The sequence below is a fragment of the Diachasma alloeum genome, unplaced genomic scaffold (genome assembly GCF_001412515.2).
Source record: "Diachasma alloeum isolate Michigan unplaced genomic scaffold, Dall2.0 Dall_scaffold_00315, whole genome shotgun sequence".
NCBI classification, from domain to species: Eukaryota; Metazoa; Arthropoda; class Insecta; order Hymenoptera; family Braconidae; genus Diachasma; species Diachasma alloeum.
The window spans coordinates 847,248-869,868 of NW_021680454.1; the positions used below are offsets into that span (position 1 = coordinate 847,248).

At 38.0% G+C, this 22,621-nt stretch overlaps 2 protein-coding genes across 3 annotated transcripts in view; one reads left to right on the forward strand and one right to left on the reverse strand.

The window, feature by feature from the left end:
- The window catches only part of LOC107040014 (tetratricopeptide repeat protein 27), a 14,390-nt gene extending 12,179 nt beyond the window's left edge, over positions 1 to 2,211 (reverse strand). Inside the window, exon 1 of the mRNA XM_015259906.1 lies at positions 2,058 to 2,211. Coding sequence (XP_015115392.1) covers positions 2,058 to 2,124 — 67 coding nt within the window. The 5' untranslated portion in view covers positions 2,125 to 2,211. The remainder of the gene's footprint in view (positions 1 to 2,057) is intronic.
- A 209-nt stretch (positions 2,212 to 2,420) lies between these two features.
- LOC107040056 lies at positions 2,421 to 22,544 on the forward strand. Of its 2 annotated transcripts, XM_015259974.2 has the most exons (8): positions 2,421 to 2,958; positions 7,248 to 7,540; positions 8,461 to 9,713; positions 11,872 to 13,897; positions 15,254 to 15,506; positions 16,133 to 16,186; positions 17,027 to 17,332; positions 19,152 to 22,544. In XM_015259974.2, the coding sequence occupies exons 1-8, from the start codon at positions 2,944 to 2,946 to the stop codon at positions 20,514 to 20,516; spliced, it is 5,565 nt and encodes a 1,854-aa protein (XP_015115460.1). In that variant the 5' UTR covers positions 2,421 to 2,943; the 3' UTR covers positions 20,517 to 22,544. The 2 variants fall into 2 exon arrangements, with proteins under 2 accessions (XP_015115460.1, XP_015115461.1); XM_015259975.2 differs by lacking the exon at positions 16,133 to 16,186.
- Positions 22,545 to 22,621: the final 77 nt, after the last annotated feature.

Consider the following 22,621-nt stretch of genomic DNA (forward strand, 5'->3'; position numbering starts at 1 on the left):
CCCGAGTTTGTAGCAGCGCTGTCAGACAAGATATGAATGTTTTTTTGGGCTCAAATGAAATTATGAAAGATATTAAATTTCGCCAGAGCAAATTTTTTCAATGGAAATTTATTTCAAAATAACCATTGGAAATATCTAGAAACCGCAGAAAAGTATTCCCAAAATTCCACTGTAACGCAGAATTTCCAAATAAATTCAATTTCCAATTGAAGTCATACGTAAAACCGTAAAAAAAATTCAATCACCGACGAACTTCGTCTCCCATCAAATATTGTAATGGCAATGTATAAAAAAGCCCATGTGCCGTAAAGGTAATCAATAAACAACCAAAAAGCCTCCCCCCCTCACATATCGTTCAAACTTTGTTGAAAAACTGTCCGGAAATTTGATGAATATCTAAAAAACGACCTCGTTAATCCCCCATCCCTTCAAAAAATGATGAATCCCCCAACTTTTCCATTCCCTCCGAAACAACCCTCCCTCCCCCAGCCCTCCTGCTTATTTAGCCAAGTTCCCGGTTTATTTATCTCCTCGAAACCACCATTGGTCCGACGTAGCCTTTTACTAATTTGCCCCTGTGTCAATCAGTATAAATAATCGATGTAAAATCAATAGGAGAAAATCAGTAACGAAGCGGCGAAACGGTCTAAGACGACTTAGTCTTTAGCTGAGTTTCCGTAGAGTCTCTCTGAATTTAAGGGAGATAGCGAAATTTTTGGGGAAAGTGGGGGAAAATGAAATAGTCGAGAAATTCAAGCAAAAAAATTTTTTTGATAATTTTTTTTATCAATTTTTTTTTATTCTTGAGAATACTAGTGAGGATAATAATTTTCGGTTCAGTGGAGTGAACGGAGAAATTATAGGGCAGTTTTGAGGGGGAAATTTTTTTTTCAGTGAATTAATTGAAAACAAAATGAAAGGGAAATAAAATCCAAAGTCCAGAGGAAGGCCCAGGAGACCCAGAGGGAGAAAAAGGGAAATGTGATGCTGAATTTCAAATCGAATGAAAAAATAAAAGTCTAATCGACCTAATCTAGTCAATTGAATTATAACAAATTGAATTATAAGAGGAATAGACAATTATTATTCTCATTAGTACTCTCAATAATAAAAGAAGTTAATAAAAACAAATATTTAACAAAAAAAATTCTTTTGCTTGAATTGCGTCAGACAGTTTTCGACTGTTTCATTTTGCCCCACTCCCCCTATAAAAAAGCCACAATAAATGAGTAAAAAAAATGCTCCAAAAAGAGTGATTAATCCAACACAATTTCATCAATTTCATGAATACTAATTCATGAAATGAATTAATAACGAAGACAAATTAACACATTAAAATTTCATTCGTGAAAAACTCCTAAACTCATGAAAATATTTGATATTTTTCATACCATTTCCTCGCCTCAAATTTTCCAAGTTTTTGTGTTTTAATTTTCTTAATGAAAAAAAAAAACAGAATGAAAAAAAAAATTGCATTCAATTTTTTTCATGCTTGTCAATAGAATTCGATTTTTCTATCTTATTCTATTGAGGGATTTTCTATAGAATTTCCTCGGCTCTCAAATTTTCCAAGTTTTTGTGTTTGATTTTCTTAATGAAAAAAAAATGAAAAACACAGCGGACACTTTTGACTTTTTGTTAAACGTGAATGAGGGGTTCAAATATTGATAAAATTTCATAATTTTTTTTCAATACAAAAAACAATTCTCTTCCTTTGTGACGAGCCTAAACTAAGCTCAATTGATCAATTTGCTTCTGAGTTATGAATAATTTAAAAAAACTCTAAAGTGTCCGTTTTACCCCACCCTCCCCTAGAATAGAATTAAAAAAAACAGAAGCTCAATTTTCTTCTATTGCATGATCATGTCACAAAACCAAAACCTAACATAAAGCTCAACCCAAATCCCCCAGAATCTTCCACCGAATCCGCAAAGTGTCCCCATTAAATCGCTCCGTCCATGTATTCAAAAAATCTCCTGCACCCCTCAATGCACCGCCAACCCCCCACACTCCCCCTTCGCCCCCAGCCACAACACCCCAAAAAATCTCAAACTTACATTCCGCGAGTCTGAACTTCCCCAAGTGCGACGCCTCCAGCATCCTCCGGAGCTCTTCATCCCCCATCCTCACTCCACCGAAGCCCCAGCAACAATAAAATACCCCGTCAACAAAACGCACGTGGCCCTCGTTATCCACTTGTTATTCCTTGATATTTTCACCCCGAAACGCGAAGAGTGGAGCCAACCGAGAGCGACGACTCGCGTCTCCCCCGAACCGCGAAGAAACCTTCCGAGCCGACAGAGCTCAGGCCGCCGCAGAGGGCGCAGCCTTCGGCCGCCATTTCGTTCCCCGAATCCAGTAAAAAGAATCGCCTCTACAGAGTGCATTTTTTCCGCGGCAGTTGACAACGGGCAGTTCCCCAGGCCGGTTTATGCCGTCCCAAGGTGGAGTGTTTTTTTTAATTTCCCATCTCTCTCCTCTCAAGCCCTCAACAAAACTATCCCCCCTAATTGCAAGCCGAAAGTAATAGCCCAGATCAGCCGGCGTGTGTTCCCCTCAGCAACAATAACAACCGCACGACAGGTTAATCGATTAAAACAAACAACAATAGCCCCAACAGTTGATTGAATTCATAACCGTTGAAATTGTGATGAAAAAGTGAGAGACAATTTTGTCTTTTCTGTGAATAAACCTCGCGTCAGTGATCAACAGCAGTGAAATAGCCTCGCATCCCTCATTTGCTCTATTTACTCATCGATTATTGATCGATTGATTGAGGGGGGGCATTTTAAACGATCGTGGGATAAGGACGCAAGTCACATTATTGAGAACAATGTCCATTGGATCGTGAAATAAAGAGGAATAAAAGAAGCCACTGCCTCCATTCCGGAAGCGGCGACACTTCGTCTCCGCCGTTATTGCCGGAGAAATGGTTTATTGCACATGGTGACATCTCTGGTGAGTCCTTTATCAGTCTGTCGCTGGTCATTAGTGCTTTTAGTGCATGTTGTTTCGGGATTTTTTGCATTTTACACTTTAGCTTTTGGGGGCTCACCAATTCAGGACGAAAGCTCCCTCTTTTTCGTTTTCGGTGGACTCTCACAGTCGGCCTTGAATTCAACGGTCAACGGCCTGTCGATTGGAATGTAATTTACATTAAATTCGACGCTCAACAATTGACCGAGACATTCGGGGCGGTTTTGCATGGCTCGCGAGCTTTTTTATTTGGTTTTTTATTCGCGATGTTGGTTGAGGCCTTGATTAGGACTTAAATTGTTGTTGAGGGAGACTACTGTGAGGTCTAAAAGTCCTGGGGTGTCGGAGTGAGATTTCTCATGCATTGAAAGTCGATTTTATGTCTCAAAACGAATAATTAATGCGAAAGAATTAATTGTTTATTCTTCGTTTGCTCCGCAGACGCCTAAAATGTTGGAAATAGTCCAGGGCCTTCCGTTTTTGAGCTACAGAGGTTTTTTTTTCAAAATTTTTGAAAAAAAATATCTCTAGCTCAAAAATTGGAGGCCCTGGACTATTTTTAACATTAAACATATAGTTTTTTTGCACTAGTTATTCGTTTTTATGAGAAATCTTATTTCAATAGCCCGCGATTTTAAAAACTCGTAGTGGTCTCCCCTTAAATCATCATCAAATCATTATGGGATGACAGCTAATTACTGGCACCTCCTCAAGTCTCATTTTATTCGGAATAATGGAGTGGAGAGAACATGATAATGAAATTGTGGAATTTCGAAGGGAAGTTTCTGGAGTAATTGGGGGACTCATTGGGGGCAAACGATTTAAATACTTTTATTGGCCAAATAACGAGGCAGAGGAGTTTTTGAGTTAATTGATGGGGCTGGGAGGTGAGGGAATGATCGAGACGATGGAGATTCAATTCAGGAATGGAGTTGTAAAATTGTACTGAAGAGAACAACTCGATTTTTGGATGTCAACGAAGTTGTAAAACGGTTTTTTAGGAATATCTCCGAATCTAAGGGAAATGGCGGAATTTTCGTAATGACCTTTTTTGTAGATCTCAGTGCGCTCTACAAAAAAGGTCATGACAAAAATTTTCGTATTTGCCTTAGATTCCGAGATATTTACTGAAAACTCGGTGGCGAAACTGTTTAAATCCTTTTTGACTATTAGTTTTTCATGAATATCTCGGAATCTGTGGCAGATGGCAAAATTTTTGTTATGACCTTTTTTGTAGGGAACATTGAGACCTACAAGAAAGGTCCTGACAACTTTTTTCCCATCTCCCTTAGATTACGAGATATTCATCGAAAACCGGCAAATAGTTACAATCGACAAAACCACTGAATTCAAAATAAATTTATAATCTGCACGCCACCACTCGTCTCCTGAGTTTATAATTAAAAGACAAATCAGGCGTGGAAATCTCACGTGACGAATTCATTACTTGACGCCTCAAGCCACAAACTATCTGAAAATTTATCTCTCGAAAGAACTTCAAACCGATTAATCTAAATTAATTGCTGAGATCAGGCCTCATTACTCCGCAGACATTTTTATCAGACAAACTTTTCAGCAAACAGAGGAAAAGGAGTAGAAAAGAGTGATCTCGATGAATGATGCAGCGATAACAATCGCTAAACGAGATAAATAAATCCCCGATAAACCACGAACAAAGATAATAGCACACGCGTGTGAAATAACGATAACAAATTGTCTCATGCATTGAATTAATAACACCAAGTGGGCCACTAAAATTGAATAAATTAGTGCCACATATTTCTCATAAATTCTAAGCAGTTATTAGTAATGCAAGCAATGCGTCGTTCGGCTTCTGGATAGAGCACCACATGAGGAAGAATTTCCAATTCATTTGGCATTCAGATCGGGCTGTTGGGTGCCTCACGTGAGACTATTTCCGCTTTTTGAATAGCAAAATTACCATTTCCCTTGGCTCCACGAGGGAAATTATATTTTTACGATTACTCTCGATTGAATTTTTCCTTCGGCTTATCGTCCAGAAATTGATTCGTCCACAACTTGATTTCATGCCTAAGAAACCTTATTTTTTAGGCATGAAATCAAGTTGTGGTAAAATTCTGAATATTAATAAATTTGTTACGATTCTGAAAAAATTATTTTTGATGGAAAATTGATTGTTTATAAATTATTTACAGAAAATGCTCGTTATTTTCAAAAATTGCAATTTTTAAATCATTTCATCAATTTTCCTCCAAAAGTCAACTTTCTAATTTTTCTTCACATTTTTAAATGCAAACCTGTGAAGTTCTTAAATAACAAAATCATTGTAAAATGTCCAGAAATCCAAGGTCTTGGATATCCTCAACTGTTAATTATCCGCAAACAACACGATACGACTTGAATAAATTTGTCATAATTTTGGCTCCAACAAAAAAGATATTAAAATTTCCCTCTCTCGAGCTTTCGCAGTAGTTTTCCACCAAGTTATCCCCAAATGTCGAAAAAAAATCCTAAAATTTACCAACACGATACATTCCCCTGGGGTTTTGTAAGTTTCTGAAAATGTAAAATTGAGGGGGAGAGGATAAAGCCGAGAGGGAATGAGAGATGAATACACCTCTTGGGCTGAGAGCGCCTCAAGTTCAGCCACACAGACCAGGATTCAAGTATTGATTGCAGGGGGAGAAAGCATAGTGTACCGTTCTGCCGCGGGGTAAAACCGTGAGGGAGAGAGGAAGAGGGCGAAAATGGCGAAGCCCAGACTACTCTGCCGGCGTCACGTGTGCGTGCATCCATACACCATAAAGATTTTTCTAACCATTTTTTTTCTTTCTCTCTCTCTTCCTCTCTCATCCTCTCTATCGCAGTCCTCCTCACCTCCTTCATCACGTAGATGATGTTTTTTTCCCCTCATTTTTACGAGAAATGACCTCAAACATACCGGTACACCGGTATTTACTTGAAATAATAATAGACTGGGGTACTGACGATCAATAAGTAACGCAATGAGCACGTGCATCAGGTACTTTAAAGTTTTTTTTACAACGGGGAGATAAAATTTTCATTTTACCAACACTTGAGAATAATTTGAGTTATTTCTTCTTGTGATAAAGAAAACGAGGGACTCGTTGAGTTTTTGCGAAAATGTTCGTTAGGTGATGATAAATGTGCTGTCATGTTCGCAAAGTATTCGCGTATTTAAAAACTGATAGAGAGGTGAGATATATTTTTTTTAAATTAGAGGGTAGAATTTATTTTTCGAGTGAAGTGGCTTAACGCAGCTGAACTAGTCTGTTTTACACGCGTTGTTGAGTTAATTCATGTGTCGTGGACGATTTATTTTGTGGCTGAGAATTTTAATTTTAGAGTTTTGTATTCAATATTTATTTTGCAATGTGTTTGCTTTTTTAATATTTTTTTTTATGAATGAATTGTGGGAATTGTTCGAATATATCCTTCAACAACAGATGAATTAATTGATTAATTGATTATCTCTTGGGGTAGTTGATTAATTTTCTGTTAATTATTTGTGAAACTGTCTTAATTTTCATGAATACCAGCATTTTAGTGATTATGCATTTTCCTCATTTTTTGTTGTTGGGAATTTTAATTTGAGAGTTTTTTAATTTTGAGTTTTTTCTTATAAATAACTGAATGAATAAATTGATTCTTAGTGTAGATAATCAATTATTTATGAAGGGCAGTCTTAATTTTCATAAATACCAACATTTTCTGTTATTAGTTTATTATTATTTAAAATACGAAGGAGGAATTTTGCTACTCAATCAGAAATGTTGAAAAATTATTTAAGAAATCACCAAAACACTTGTCTCTAAATTTAATCATCTCCAGAACTATTAATTCGGTTTAAACAAAAATTTCAAACATATTATTTACAGTGTTGTCAGACAAAAAACAAATCTCTGAAACGTTAAATCGAACTTGTCTTCAGTATTATTACTTAATTTGCGAATATTCATTTTTAATTTTGCCTGCGTAATGAAAGCCCAGCTGAAAATCATAATTTCATTGAGTTAATTAATTTTCCTTGATTTGCAAGTGCTTAATTATTTGGCTGATGAGAGGTAAACCAACAAGAATGATAAAAATAAAAATCTGAATTCTGTTTTCTGGTATTGTTTGTTGAAATGAGAACAGTCGAGGAGGTTCCAGGTATGGTCGATATCCTGCGCTCACTCACCTTCACCACCATAATACGTAAATTGATAAATTCGGCAATACGTGTACACTGTACATTAAAAAAATTGACAAAATCATTGAATCGGCAGAAAGATAATACGACTAAAGGGTCGATTATGTCAACTGTGGAGGACAAGAAGCGTGTGGCTGGCACCAAAGTGTCAGCAATAGCCAATATATTTCAATCAAAGCCACAGCATGACGTTGGACATCTTCATCGTCCAACAACGATACATCCAGATGGTTTTAAAGAGCCCCCTGTGCCACTCAAGGACTCACCAACGCAGGTGACTGTGGTCAGGACTGAGAGCCATGTGGCTAGGTTTAATAATGCACGAGCACTCTTTGAAAAACTTGGAGAGGAGAATAAATCTAATAGACCGTAAGTACAAAAGATAATTTATATAGTCATTCGCAGAGATATTACGGTATTATAATTTTCTAGGCTAATGGGGTTGGTGAATATGGCATGAGAATATTGTTTTTACTTCTGAATGGAAGACATTTCAAAACGTTTCAGTGGCGGAGAGCGGTAAAACGGTTTAAGGATATCCAACTGCATTCGCTGTTTTTTCGACAGTGAAATGCTCTTCTACTTTTGGAGTGGAACGTCAGAGCTTTTATTTGTTTCAAGTTTCCGGACATTTTGCTATGATTTTATTATTCCAATTTTTAGGGTTTCAATTTGAATTTCGGAATTGAATCGTTAGAAAAATATTTTAAAATCTGAAAAAAATGAGAGAGAGAGAGAAAAGTTTACGTTTGGAGAAAGATTGATTAAATTATTTGAAGATTGCAATTTTTTAGAATTACCAGCAGTTTTTATAAGTAATTTATAAACAATAAATTTTTCATTATCAAAATCATTTGTCCGAAATTGTAATGAATTTATTCATATTCCGAATTTTGCCAGAAATCTGTTTTAACCAATTTCAGTTATTTATTTCTGAACAACGAATGTTTAAAAAAATTAGTCATAATTAAAATAATTTTGGTAACTCAATAACTCGAGCCACACCAAATGTCCCTAATAACGATATCCATTCAGAAGTAAATTGCAACTTAAAAATGTTCATCTCCATCATTTGAGAGAAGTTGAATAAATTTTCGCTGGGAAAAAAAAATCGACAAAACTTATTTCTCTCGAGTGCTCAACAAACTTGTTCAAAAAGAAGTTCATCATCTCCCCCTCGAGGAAAATTTAACAACGCCAACTAATGAATCCCCCCCCCCCCCCCCTCTCCCAGCGAATGAAAAATTACGAATTACCCCATGAAGAAGTATGAAATTGTTTTTTTCCAGACAAGCCAAGCCAACGAATTTTCATGGTCTCCGTTCGCGTTCGAGTTCCGCAAATTCCGGGTCAGGATGTACATCCCCAGCGCGCTCACCACGTCCCTGCTCCCCCTCACCACCAGGCAGCTGTCGAGACCACCTGAGCAATTGGAGTGCAAGTGTTCCCGCCTTAAATGCTGAGCGTCACTTTGAAAATGGTCACCATGGTACCGATAATAGCGAGCGTATGAAGCCAAGAGTGTCCTCGAAGTATGAAAAAAATTATGGCAAAGAAAATCGTCGCGACGAGAAGCCCGAGAAGCCGGAAAAGCCTGAGCGCCGTTTAAACTCAAAAGAGCTCATTGAGAAGCAAAAAAATTGGACAAGTCATTTTTCAAAGACACGACCAAGTCGTTATAACTCAGATCCAAATAAATCACAAGTACAAACATCAATACAAAATCAAAATTCTAAAAGACTGATTGTCGATGATTCACTGGACTCGACAGAATCTGATTACCAGGAGATTGATTTTAAAAAATCGCTGGAGCCATGTCCTGCCACGAGATCAGCGTCATTCTGCAGTTCGAGGCCATCGCCGACAATGTCACCACCGCCACCATTACCACCGACGAGAAATTCATCGGCCGTGAGGAAAGAGAGACCAGTTAGTTTTTCAGCTGTATCGTCAACTGATTCAGAGTCGCCTGTTTCACCTGAGTATGCAACTGTTACAAAATCCTTTGACAGTTCACCAACAATTCCAGAGTACGCTGTTGTGCAGAAGAGCAAACCAATTGTCAAGATTGACGAGCCAATGCCAGAGTATGCGACAGTACAGAAACCCTTGGGCTCGAAGAAGGGGTTGGAAGCCAAGTTGAAAGATAAATCTAGTCCACGTGAACAACAAGCCAAGGAGTTGAGTCCAAATCGTCACGAGTCTGAGGATGATAGGAAAAAGGGGGAGAATTTGGAGATTGAGGATGGCAATGTGGGGCTTGCGAGTCCCCAGCGGGCACCACCACCCAAGACCTCTGAGTGGAGGAATGTTTGGTTGGCGAAGAACGAGGAGATCTTGAAGAATTCAGAGGTGAAGACGGGTGACGATGGGGTCGAGAGGTCGGCCGCCAGCAGCCGGCCTGACTGGGCTAAACCTGATCATGAACTTAGACCACCCTCGAGAACTGACAGTGCCTCGTCAAGCATGAGCTCGCCAAGTTCACCGTCCAAGGACAGCAGGGAGGAGAAGGCTGAGAAGGAACTGCCCGAGAAGATTCAAGGTAGGGGATTTTTTAGTGATTTTTGGGGGAATTTTTAATGGAGTTGATGGGTTTTGAGTATTTAGTTGAGTTAGAGGGTGTGGGGAGTGTTGGGGGAATGTTGGCTGTCAATGTTGGGGGAATGTTGGCTGCCAATTTTGGGGGAATGTTGGCTGCCAGTGTTGGGGCAATGTTGACTGACGACATTGGGGAAATTTTGAAATTAATCTTCAGGGAAACGCTGGGACAATATTGGCGGTCAACATTGGGGGAATGTTGGGGCAATGCTGGCTGCCAACATTGAGCCAATCTTAAATCAAGAAAATTACGGGTAATTCAAGAATTAGAAACGAGGTTAACTAATATTTCTTGTAACGTTCAACCAAAATTTGTCAACGAAAATTCAATTCATAACGAATAATTCAAGTGATGAATTAAATGAGAATAAATTGGGTGATTGAAAGTAATACTATGAGAATCCAATGAATCATTGAATTCAATTAAAAATACTCGAATATAATCCGCATACAGTACATCCACTCCCTACCAAAATAATTATCTCCTCTACACAATTAATTATCAATCGAATTAATTATTCTCGATAAACCTCTTCCACCGGAAAAAAATCCCCAAAATCCAAAATCTCTAGAATGAAATATTATTTTAGAAACCACACCACTTGGAAATTCTTAATCCGCACTCTTATTACTCAGCTCCACTTTTCTGTATTATTTTTGGCCTGAATGGATTTCAATGAATGAACCACCCACGCGAAACGAAAACATTTAATGTTCTCATGATATTGGATTGTTGCCAAATGGGAAAAAGGTCCTAAAAACGTGCGTAAACAAGTTTTCAAATTTCACTCGGTTCTAATATTTTTTCATCTATTTTATTTCACTCAAGAAACTGCTCCTTTTTACTCTCATGTCTCCCCTACCGTCCGCTGTGTACGGGATACCTCTTGTCGGTTTAGTATTATTTATAGATATCAGTGCGAGCGTGCGTTCGGCATCGTCTCGTACCTCTTTAAATCCCCTTCATTCAGTTGCTTTCACTCGGTTTCGTGGACACACAAGTTAACATCAAGTGAGAAATTTTTAATTAATGGTAATAAGTGGTCAAGTGGTTGACAAAAATGTTCTCCATTCAACCACTTGGAGTATTGTGATTATCATGGACGTTTCGTACGTGATTCCAGGGGAAAACAATCTCTTATGATGTCAGTTCCGGGAGTTTTTCTATTTTTAAAAATATTAGTCACTTATTTCGTGTTTTGAGATTCAAAATCAAACAGCGTGTGACCATTTTTAGCTGGAGCATCGGACTTTTTCCTGTTTGAGATAAATTTTTTTAGTTTGAAATAGCAGTTTTCACGGTGGAAATTGGCGATTGATGGGAGGGAGGATATTTTTAGGATCTAGAGGAGATTTTGGCATTGACGATATGAGCTCCTACGTCTGGAGATAATCATCTTCGGTTTATCCATGGACATTGTCTAGTGTCTATCCTCATCGGTGTATCGATTCGTTGTTATAGTTTGAGGGGAAAATTGTTAATTTATTACGACGGAGCGAAAACGATACGGTAAATCGGTGAGGATTGGTCGAAGCATGTGTCTGCGACTGTTTTGCATCGATTGTCGAGGTAAAAATATGGAAATTAATCCAATTAAATTGGGGATATCCAAGTATCTCTTACAATTTGATACAGACAATACTATAAATTTAATTTTTAATTTTTAATCAGTAAATTTGTCAATTTAATTGCGTCAGAAAAAAATTGAAAAAAAAAACAGGAATATTCAGCGTTATTAAAATTACATTTTGCGCAGAATTATCATTTTTTTAGGCATGAGATGGATTTCTGGTAAAATTCTGAATATGAATAAATTTTTTACGATTTCGAATAAATGATTTTTATGTTGGAAAATTAATTTTTTATAAATTGTTATAAATTATTTCATTAATTTTATTCCAAAAGCAGGAATGCTGAACTTCACTAAAGAAAAAAATAGCCAAAATATTTGGATATCCTTAATTTCATTTGTCATTCTCCCCTGCATAACAAAATACATTAATATAAAAGAGAAAACCAAAAACAGCCAGGACAAATGTGCAATTAAAAATAATTTCAATTCCTCAATACTAATAATGACGTTATCTCATTAAAATTTCAGGTCGAAACAGTTATGATCTCGAGCAAGAAGTCCCTGAGAAGACCGAACCCCCAGCCGAGGCCCTCCCCAGTGAGGAAGAGGACGAGGAGGATGGCAGTGCAGCTGAAAAATTTGTTGAGACTGACGTTGCAACAGTGGTGCGTCGATCCCACGTGAGAATGGACATGCCAGCAGCAGGTTTAGGCCAGCGTCCCCCCTCAGTAATAAGTTCCGACCAGGAGTTTCCAGCGTTGGAGCACAAAGAGATACCCGTGCCATCCCCCTATGCAAAACGCCTCCAACAAGAAGCCAATGCTCGTTCCCAAGTCCAATCAAAGTCAGAAGCCCCCCGAGAGGTATCAAACTCCCGTGTGATAGCAGTGAAGAATGCACTCGAGAAGGAGAAACAGATCAACGACTTAACGTGCCAAAAGACAGTATCAAATGCTAAGAACGATCAAATTAAAGTCTCAATGCGTGAGAAATTAGCGAGAAATAAGGACGAAGTTACGGAGAAACGCTCGTCCTTCACGGAATCAGAGAAGCCCAGTAGTCAGGTGCAGCTGGAGCTCGTGGACAGCAAAGAGAAAATATCTCTGAAGAATAATTTGGCCCCAGATGTCCCTGACAAGGCTCCAGTCTCCCCCGAGCAGATCCAGACGACCTGGGAGCTCGAAAAACAAAAAGCTGATCAACTGGCTGCACTGAGAGCCTCAGAGCCCCTAGATCCCTCGAAAATTCCTGTGAAAACCCCCCTAGTTACTGTCTCCTCATCCCCAGTCCCCCCCAAAGACGATCCCGACGAGCCCAGGGAGTCCAGGGAAAACAGTTTGCTGGAGGACACCGACTCCAGCGAAGCAAAGACAATAACCAACGTCGAAAGTTTAATATCATCAGAAATGTCTAACAAAAGGTTTGAAACGCCCTCCAGAAGCAGTAATCCAGCGGCTGCTGTTACGCCAGACACAATGACAGCTGACGAGGCTGAGAATTTACTGAGCTCACGAATTCTGGAGAAGAAGATCAGACAGGGGTCGGCGTTGCTGTCTGATGAGGAGGCTCAGGAGATTGCGAGACTCCTCTCGCCGACGTTGGATCCGTCCTCGGAGGAGCACACACTTGAGAAGGACCTGGGACAGGAGAAGGAGAAACTGGACAAGGAGGAGCTCGACAACACCCCAGACTGGCTGTCAGACGTTCTTTCAGCTCAGGACTCGAGTATTATCAACAGCACAACTCAGGATTACAGTTTGTCCCAGAGATCCAGGAGTGATTTGACCATTGACTCGTTGACTGAGAGCCAGATTGGCTCGGTTACAGGCAGCGAAAGTGGATTGTTGGGCTCTGTCAGCAGTCTCAATGACACACAGACCAACGACGACACTGAGACTGAGCAGCGTGACGATTACACACCTGTACCTGGTAAAATAATTCTCGTGGAGAATGGCAAACACTTTTTTGAGGATGGACACTTTTGGATGGAGGTGGAGGGCCTGCCGGAGTCCGATGGCGAGGAGGATCTGGGGAGTGTTTTACCAAAGAAGAATGGAAAAGTGTCTTTTGACTCGGGGCCCATGAAGGTCTACTCGACTCACTCGGTGTCGGAGTATGACAGGAGGAATGAGGATGTTGATCCTGTTGCTGCCAGTGCTGAGTATGAGCTTGAGAAGAGAGTGGAGAAAATGGAGGTCTTCCCGGTGGAGTTGATGAAGGGTCCTGAGGGACTTGGACTCAGTATCATTGGGATGGGGGTGGGGGCTGATGCTGGTCTTGAGAAGCTGGGGATTTTCGTTAAGACTATTACGGAGAAAGGGGCTGCTGCTAGGGAGGGCAGGATTCAGGTTAATGATCAGATTGTTGAGGTGGATGGAAAGTCGTTGGTGGGTGTTACCCAGGCTTATGCTGCTAGGGTACTTAGGAACACTTCGGGACTTGTGAGGTTTGTTATTGGGAGGGAAAAGGATCCCAAGAATTCCGAGGTTGCTATGCTCATTAGGCAGAGCTTGGAGGCCGATGCTGAGAGGGAACATGCGCATCATGCTAATAGGTGAGAGCTTTTAATTTATTTAAGGGAATGGGGGCGAGTGTTGAGGGAGTTTTTATTCTGGAGGAAAATAATGGGAATTCATTTATGAGAATTTTTCACAAACGGCTGAATCAAAATAGCACTATGAAGAGATTTTCATTAGGAATTCACAGATTTCCCAACTCATTTGGTATCAGTCGATCTATTTTCTTCAGCTAAATCCCGGGGTATCTGCGGGACGGACTTTTGAGGGAAGAAAGAAAGTCGGAGACTCGATATTCGAATGAGCAATGAAGGAAAATTGAATTTTTCGCAGAACGTGGGATTGGATATTTCCGGAATCTCTTAATACGATTTTCCTCGCAATCTTTCTCGTTTTTAGATTCTTGAGAAAATCGCGAGGATAACGAACGAAAAATAGGAAAAGAGTTGTTTCTGTCGTATAGTTAAGGATATTCAAGTTTTTTTTAGTTTGGTAAAGAGCACGCTGTAGATTTAACGATTTTTAATCATCAAATTTGGCAATTAAATTGCGTGAAAAATATTCGAATATTCAGAGGTGTTGAAATTACATTTTGCACAGAATTATTAGTTTTTTAAACGTTCGTTGTTTATAAATAAATCGTTAGAATTGTTTAAATTTTCGGAAATTAATTTTTTTTAGGCATGAAATGGATTTTTGGTTTCAAAAATTGCAATTTTTTAATTATTTCATCAATCTTTCTTCAAAAGCAAACTTACCAATTTTTTTTAATTTTTCAAATTTAAATAATAAAATAGTAATTTTCTGAAAATTATAATTATAAAATTTCCAGAAATTTTGGGATATCCTTAACGCCAATTGATTGTTTGTGATTATCAAATTTCCAATTTTCAATTTTTTCACAGTCAATTTTTGGATAATGTTTCGAAATTCAATAGAATGAGATTTTATTTAAATATGCATAATTTTAAAAAATTGCAATTAAATTATTTTACCAATTTTCCTTCATTTTAAAAATGTTTTCTAACGATTTAATATCGACATTCATATTCAGAAATGCGAAGTTTAAATAATAAAATCATTCTAAAAATTGATTGAATGATAAAAAAATGCTTGAAATTTAGAACCAAATGGGGCATTTCACATTAAAAAACTATCAATGATTAACAGCCCCTCGCAAACGACAGAATTTAATTAATCCCCCTGTATTTCCCAATGATGGCACATCCTTGCTCGCAAAATTAATCATGACGACAATAACAGCCCCCCTGGGACGAGCCCGAGGCCTCCCGGGGCGCTGAGGGATAATACAAACACCCAAAGAATAACTAGAGAAAATTCATAAACCCCCTTTATCTCACGAATTTCACATCGCCACGTTTAATCCTATCCAGGAAATTGAATTTCTCGGATACATCTGGCGAATGCCAGCAGAGAGACGACCATTCTATCAGCAGTGTCAGTGGATTTCCAGGGATACCAGGCTCACCAGCAATGTCATCGTGCTCCGAGGGTGAGCCACCTCACAGTCCCATTGAAAGTTATCTCTCACCAACGACAAGAAGTAGATCGCCGATTATCAGCTCCTCAGGGCCACATGTCACCACTCAAAGTGATGTCGAGAGCCTCCGTCAGCTGCTGCAAGAGGTATATTTACCCTGGATTTTTCATATTTTTCATCGTGAATTTGCATTTCAGTATGTGAACACTTCAATTCTCTCTGTGATGTAAATAATGATTTTGTATTCGTTTGCTCTTGCAGCACGTGTGTTTCTACTTGTATATTTAATTTCGTTATTTATTTACGTTTTTCGTCGTAATGTTTACGTCAATTTTTTTCTAATACGAGATTGAAAATGCACTTGTCGTTATTTTGCTACAATTAATTGTGGTGAGAGGCCTCTCATTTATTTACTCTGTATTTACTCGATTTGTGGATTTCAGTTTTATTTCTGGCAATGAAAACTTTTTTTTTCTGCGGGAATTCACGGAAATGGAAAAATTGAACTTTTCGTCATTTTATTGGTCGGTTTTTAATGAATATCTCGAGATCTGAGGCAAATAGCGAAATTTTTGTTATAACCTTTTTTGTAGCGAAAATGGAGAGCTGCGAAAAAGGTCATTACGAAAATTTCACTATCTCCCTTGGATTCGGAGATATTCGTAAAAAACGCTTTGCTACTGATCTACGTTAAATTCAGTACATTTTTGTAGTGATATCGAGTTTTTGTTTTGCTTATGCATATTTGTGTGTCGTTGTTGAATGCTTGCAGAGTCAGTATAAGTTCGCTCTGGCCAATGAAGAGGTCGAGAAACTCAAAGCAAAGGTAATGTTCATTACAACTCGGCCCTATGAATTTTCATGCATGTGTAATTTCAACTGCACCAGTTACTTTTTTTAAAATGAGTTTCGATATTTTTAAGGGCTTTTTTTTATGCTAGGCAAATTCTTATCGGCGGAATTACCATTTCATAAAAGCTACAGTTGAAGATACCCTGCGATTAAATGGGGTTCTGCGAAATTAAATTTTTTTGCGTTTTTTGTATTTTCGTGAAAAAAAATCAAGGATAATTCGAGACTTTGCCTATTTTTTTTAACAGTGAAGTGCTTTCGCAAGTTTACTTTCGGAGGAAGATTGATGAAATAATTTAAAAAATTGTAATTTTTTAAAATTACGAGCATTTTCTGTAAATAATTTATAAATAACGAATTTTTCTACGTAAAAATCATTTGTCCAGAATCGTGAGAAAAATGTATTCATATTCAGAATTTTATCAGAAATCGATTTTATGCTTAAAAAAACGTTTACAAAATTTTAAACAGTTTTAATTATTTATTTATAAACAATGAGTGTTTAAAAAATAATAATTCTGTGCAAAACGTAATTTTAATGACGCTGAATATTCATGATTTTCCTTAAATTTTTCTCACGCAATTTAGCCAAATTTGATGATTGAAAATGGTTGAATCAATAGCTTTAAAATCAGTTCGTTTTTCCCTTGATCGTATCCAAGAATATTGCGACGGCTATCAATCAGAATAAAAATCAGATGAAACAGTAATTGGTGCAGCCATTGAATGTCTTCATTCCTCTTTCCCTCCACCCTCAAGCACTTTCTCTAATAACTCCTAATTCAAGTTTAAAATTCAATGAAACCTGTTGTAGCTTGTGGAACTGGAGAATAATGGAGCCGGAAGTGAGGAGTACGCGGCAAAATTGCGCGATTCTAGGCTTAGATTGCACGAGTCGGAGAGAGCGCTGGGTCAGACGAGACAGGAACTCTCAACAACGAGAGAAATGCTTCAACAGGCAACATCACAAACCGCAGCGATGCAACAAAAATATGCACGTGCCAGGCGAGCCGCCAGAGAACTTCGAACTGATATTGCTGCGAGGGATGAATTCTATCAGCAGTTGTTGCAGGAAAAGGATACTGAATACAATGCACTGGTGAAAACTTTGAAAGACAGGGTGAGTTGAGCAAATTTATTCCGACTGTACCTCAGATAAACTGAATAATCCATAACTTTTCGGTGGGAATAATTCTGCAAGTTATCCTCAGTGGTTTTCCCATTATGCAATTCATCGCAGATGAATTAATATTGCTAACTTTTCGAATAATACCTGCGTTATTCGGGTCTAGAATTTATTGCGGTTTAATGTTGTTTTCTTGTAGAAGGAATGAACAATTTTGAAAGGAATAAAATCGACGTACATCCCACTCTGCATTAGTCAAATTAATTAATGATTAATTATGATGGTAGAGGAGAGAGAGAGAGTGAATCGAAGCTAATTGAGAATGTATTTTCAATTTTTTATTTACTCTTCAACAAAAAGAAAATGATTAAAGATAATGCATCAACGAAATAATTTTCTCCGTGAAAATTAGTATGACGGAATAAGAAAAAACATGAAATATAAAAAGAGGCAACTTTTAGCATTATGATTGACAATTTTGCTCAAAGAATCCTTCGCATGAAAGACCTGACAATTATCGTAATGATGAGAGAAAAAGCCATTATATCGCGATTCCCTTCTTTTTAATGATAATATCCCCTCCCTCCCCACTCCGATATCATGTCTCAAGACTTTCCGAAATGAATATCGAGACCAAAAAGCGTTTTTGATATTGAAAATCTTTGTTTTCCTGAAACACTGCATCGAATAAACACTGACATTGCAAATGAAATCGACAGTAAATATTATTCTCCTTGAATTGTATTTACAATAGCTGTAGAATTGAGTGAGTTTCTTTTATTTCGAAGGAATCATCCATCATTTGAACATTGAATTAACAATACAATTTTAGGATTTTTATTTTTATCGGAGAAACTGAAAGCTAAATTTTTTTTCCAGAGTAATCGAAACCTTCGTCGATCGAACGATACAGTGTACATATATACATACTGAATATATATACATAAATATATATTTGAATATATATTTAACGACATACTGGCATTTAAAGGTCATACTGAAAATTGCAATCAATTAATTGTCGAAAAATTGAGTCTCGAGAGTGCGATAAATCCATAGTGTCATAATAGTTTATTTTTGTAGTGTAAATGTTTCAGATGATGACACAGGAGTTGATCAAACAAGTCCTCCATTTTATACAAAAAATAAATGAAGCAAAAAATTACAATAATCAAGGACAATGTTCCATAAATATGCTGAACTGACCTCTACCATTTTTCAAACATTTTCAACGCTCAAATTGTCCTTTGTAACTCGTCCGCTTTGAGTATAATTGTGTGGAAAATAATAAAAACACAAAACACTGTTTTTCATGAGAACATTTTGTTTTTCTTTTATCATTGAGCAGCCAAAGGCAGCACTAGTGTAACTGTTTTTCCAACAAATTGATTGAAAACAATTCAGGCACAATTTATCATAGGAATCAATATCTTCGGTGAATTTTTTGTAATAAAGAATAGAAAACAAAATATCGACAGTTTCTTCTGGTAATGAAGAGAAATGTGAACCACATAAATCCCGTGAGAAACAAGTAACGAAATCTTCCAGTAAACTGGCGCTTCACACGTTGAAATAAATTGTCTTCAACACAGTTCGTTACAAATGCTTGAGATGATGACGCAGGAGTTGATCAGATATGCTAAACTGACCTTTACAATAAAAGAAAATCCCTTCATTATTCCGTTCTAGAATTTATTATAATGTTCAATATCAAAACATTAACTTTAACATTGTTGTTTTGCTGTCGAGGGAATGACTGCTTCCCTCTTCACTCGTAATTACCCAATCCAAATAACCAAAACTATTTCCCCAGGTAATAAAATTGGAACTGGAGCTCACCGAGACCCACACACGTTTTGGCCTCCCCGTGCGATTACCGTACGACGGCTCCACCAAAGGTATAGTGACCCCCCAGCTATCGCGTCGTCAATTACCACCGCCCCCATCGTCAGCAAATTGTCAGTTATCCGATACAGAGACCTCGGACCTGAGTAGTCCCGACGACGGTGACAAAACAGCAACAGTAGAGCGTAAACTTCCCCTACCAATTCCCATAAAAGAGGAATTGGACAGGGCAGTGCCGGCCCACCGACTCCTGGATAACTCAGCTGGCAAGAGTAAAGCTGAATTGGCGAGTAGAGGAGGTCTAGCCAATCGGCAATTGCCAAAGCGCTCTGGTGGTCTCAGTAACAGCAGTTCTGACTACGGACTCGACGAGTCTGGCGACAACACTGATACCGAGGACTCATCAAAAATAGGGGCATCACACGACATGAGCGTGCGATCAAACGAGTCCACAAAGCACTGCAACTTGAGCTCTTACTCGAGCAGCTCATCAATAAGCTCTCAGAAGAGTAAACAGTATTTTGAGTCAACTCACTCGACGACAATTAGACAGCACAGTACGATAAGTTCACAGGTACGTGCCATGACTGAGCAGAGTTGGCCGAGTACAACGGGGCAAAAAAGTCTGAGTGGACCACCTGCATCACTGGCCGAACAGCTCAAACAAGTTTTAGCTGAACGTGAACGGAGACTCGGCTCCAATGACATGTCATCGTCGAGGGAGAGCTCTGGGGACTTCAGTGATTTAAATAATCCACATGGCAACGATAATACAACACTAGTCACACATCATCTCGTTGAGGAGATCAGGCAGGCGGTTAACGAGGCGAGCCAGAGGGTGAAGAAGGTCTCGGCACCAGTGCCAACTGGCAATACACCATGGCATCACCAGGGGGGCTCGCCCTCCAGTTTATCCTCGGGGGGCTCTGTCAGTCCAACAGCAGTCGAGCCTTGTCCATCCAAGATTGGCAGTGTTGACTCGGCGGAGGTGTGGATGCCACCAAATCCAGGTGACTTTGGACTCGATAAAAAATCCCTCTTTTGGCAGACAGCTTGCATCACTGATTGGTCAAAGGAGCAGGTCTGCCAGTGGCTTACTGGCATTGGTCTCGAGAGATTTTCATTGCGTTTTATGGATAATGGAATTAATGGGAGCAGCCTGCTGCGCCTGGAGTCGAGAGATCTGAAGACTCTCGGCATATCTGGGGACGAGAAGGTTCATCTCAAGCGAAAGCTCAAGGAACTCCGGACACAGGCGGAACGGGAGCGCAAGGAGCGCAAGGAGATGGAGAGAATGAGGCGAAAAGCTGAGAAGGCTGCGAGAAAAAAGTAAAATACGAGGGTTTAACTGGTGGAACGAGAGTAATTCTTGTTTAAGGTTTATTTCGAGGCTTTTTATTTATCCGTTGAGATCCATATTCATCAGTGCTACTCACTGTGGTACCTTCGGGCGAACTCTCAGTGTGCCAATCGATTTTCAGTGGCACTGGCTGTGCTCAAGGCTGACGAAAAGCTCGATTCATCCCTCGGATTGGTAATTGTGTGGCGATTGGGACGAAGAAATACATTTTCTTTCTTTCTTCAATTAGTGAATATCGATCGGGACTTGGTGACTCGTGAGATCGGTATGTGATTGTTACAATTAATATTATTAATATTTTTGTATTTCTCGTTATATCATCATCATCATTGGCGATCTTACTTTTAATTAAACGAGATTCATTGAGGGTCGTGATTTTTTTTCAATTCGATCGGTGGCCAGATGATAGAAATAGTTGATACACCATTTAAAGACTCAATGAATGATAATGAAGAGTTAAGTATTTCTTACGTATAATTCCGCGGTTAAGATTATTTATTTTGAAAGAAAAAAAAACCGAAGTATACCCCACTCTGCATTACGCCCCCTTGGCTAATATTACAATTAATTAATGATTAATTATGATCGTAGAGGAGAGAGATTAAATCGAAGCAAATTGTGAATGTATTTTCAATTTCTTGTTTACTCTTAAACAAACAAAAAATGATTAAAAATAATGTATCAACGAAATAATTTTCTCCGTGAGGCACAGAGTGTCGATATAGTCGTTAGCGTAGGATTTTTAATGAAGAATTTTCGCGAATGAGTGAGAGTGAGTGTAACGAAATAAAAAAAAACATGAAATGTGAAAAGAGGCAACTTTTAGCATTATGATTTACAATTTTGCTCAAAGAATCCTTCATATCAAAGACCTGACAATTATTGTAATGATGAGAGAAAAAGCCATTGTATTGCGCTTCCCTTCTTTTTAATGATAATATCCCCTCCCACCCCCGATATCATGTCTCAAGACATTCCGAAATGAATATCGAGACCCAAAAGCGTTTTTGCTATTGAAAATCTTTTTTTTTTCTTGAAACACTGCATCGACTAAACACTGACATTGCTAATGAAATCGACAGTAAATATTATTTCTCCTTGAATTGTATTTATAATAGCTGTAGAATTGAATGAGTTTCTTTTATTTTAAAGGAATCATCTATCATTTGAAGATTGAATTAACAATAAAATTTTAGGTTTTTTATTTTTATCGGGGAAACTGAAAGCTAAATTTTTTTTTCCTGAGTAATCGAAACCTTCGTCGATCGAACGATACAGTGTACATATATACATACGGAATATATATACATAAATATATATTTGAATATATATTTAACGACACATTGGCATTTAAAGGTCATACTGGAAATTGTAATCAATTAATTGTCGAAAAATTAAGTCTCGAGAGTGCGATAAATCCATAGTGTCATAATAGTTTTTTTTTTGTAGTGTAAATGTTTTAGATGATGACACAGGAGTTGATCAAACAAGTCCTCCATTTTATACAAAAAATAAATGAAGCAAAAAATTACAATAATCAAAGACAATGTTCCATAAATACGCTGGACTGACCTCTACAATTTTTTAAACATTTTCAACGCTCGAATTGTCCTTTGTAATTCGTCCGTTTTGAGTGTAATTGTGTGGAAAATAATAGAAACACAAAACACTGTTTTTCATGAGAACATTTTGTTTTTCTTTTACAATTGTGCTGCCAAAGGCACCACTAGTGTAACTGTTTTTTTCCAACAAATTGATCGAAAATAATTCAGGCACAATTTATCATAGGAATCAATGTCTTCGGTGAATTTTTTTGTAATAAAGAATAGAAAAAAAAATATAGACAATTTCTTCTGGTAATGAAGAGAAATGTGAAACATATAAATCCTGTGGGAAATAAGTAACGAAATGTTCCAATAAACTGGCAGCTTCACACATTTGTTATTCGTAATGGAAATAATAATTGTCATCGTGAAATACTCTCGAAACCTTTCAATTAAACGTAAACTTCATACATTGAAACAAATTGTGGTTTTTCATTGATTTTTTTTTCACCTCAAACTCTCTTGTTTGGTCGA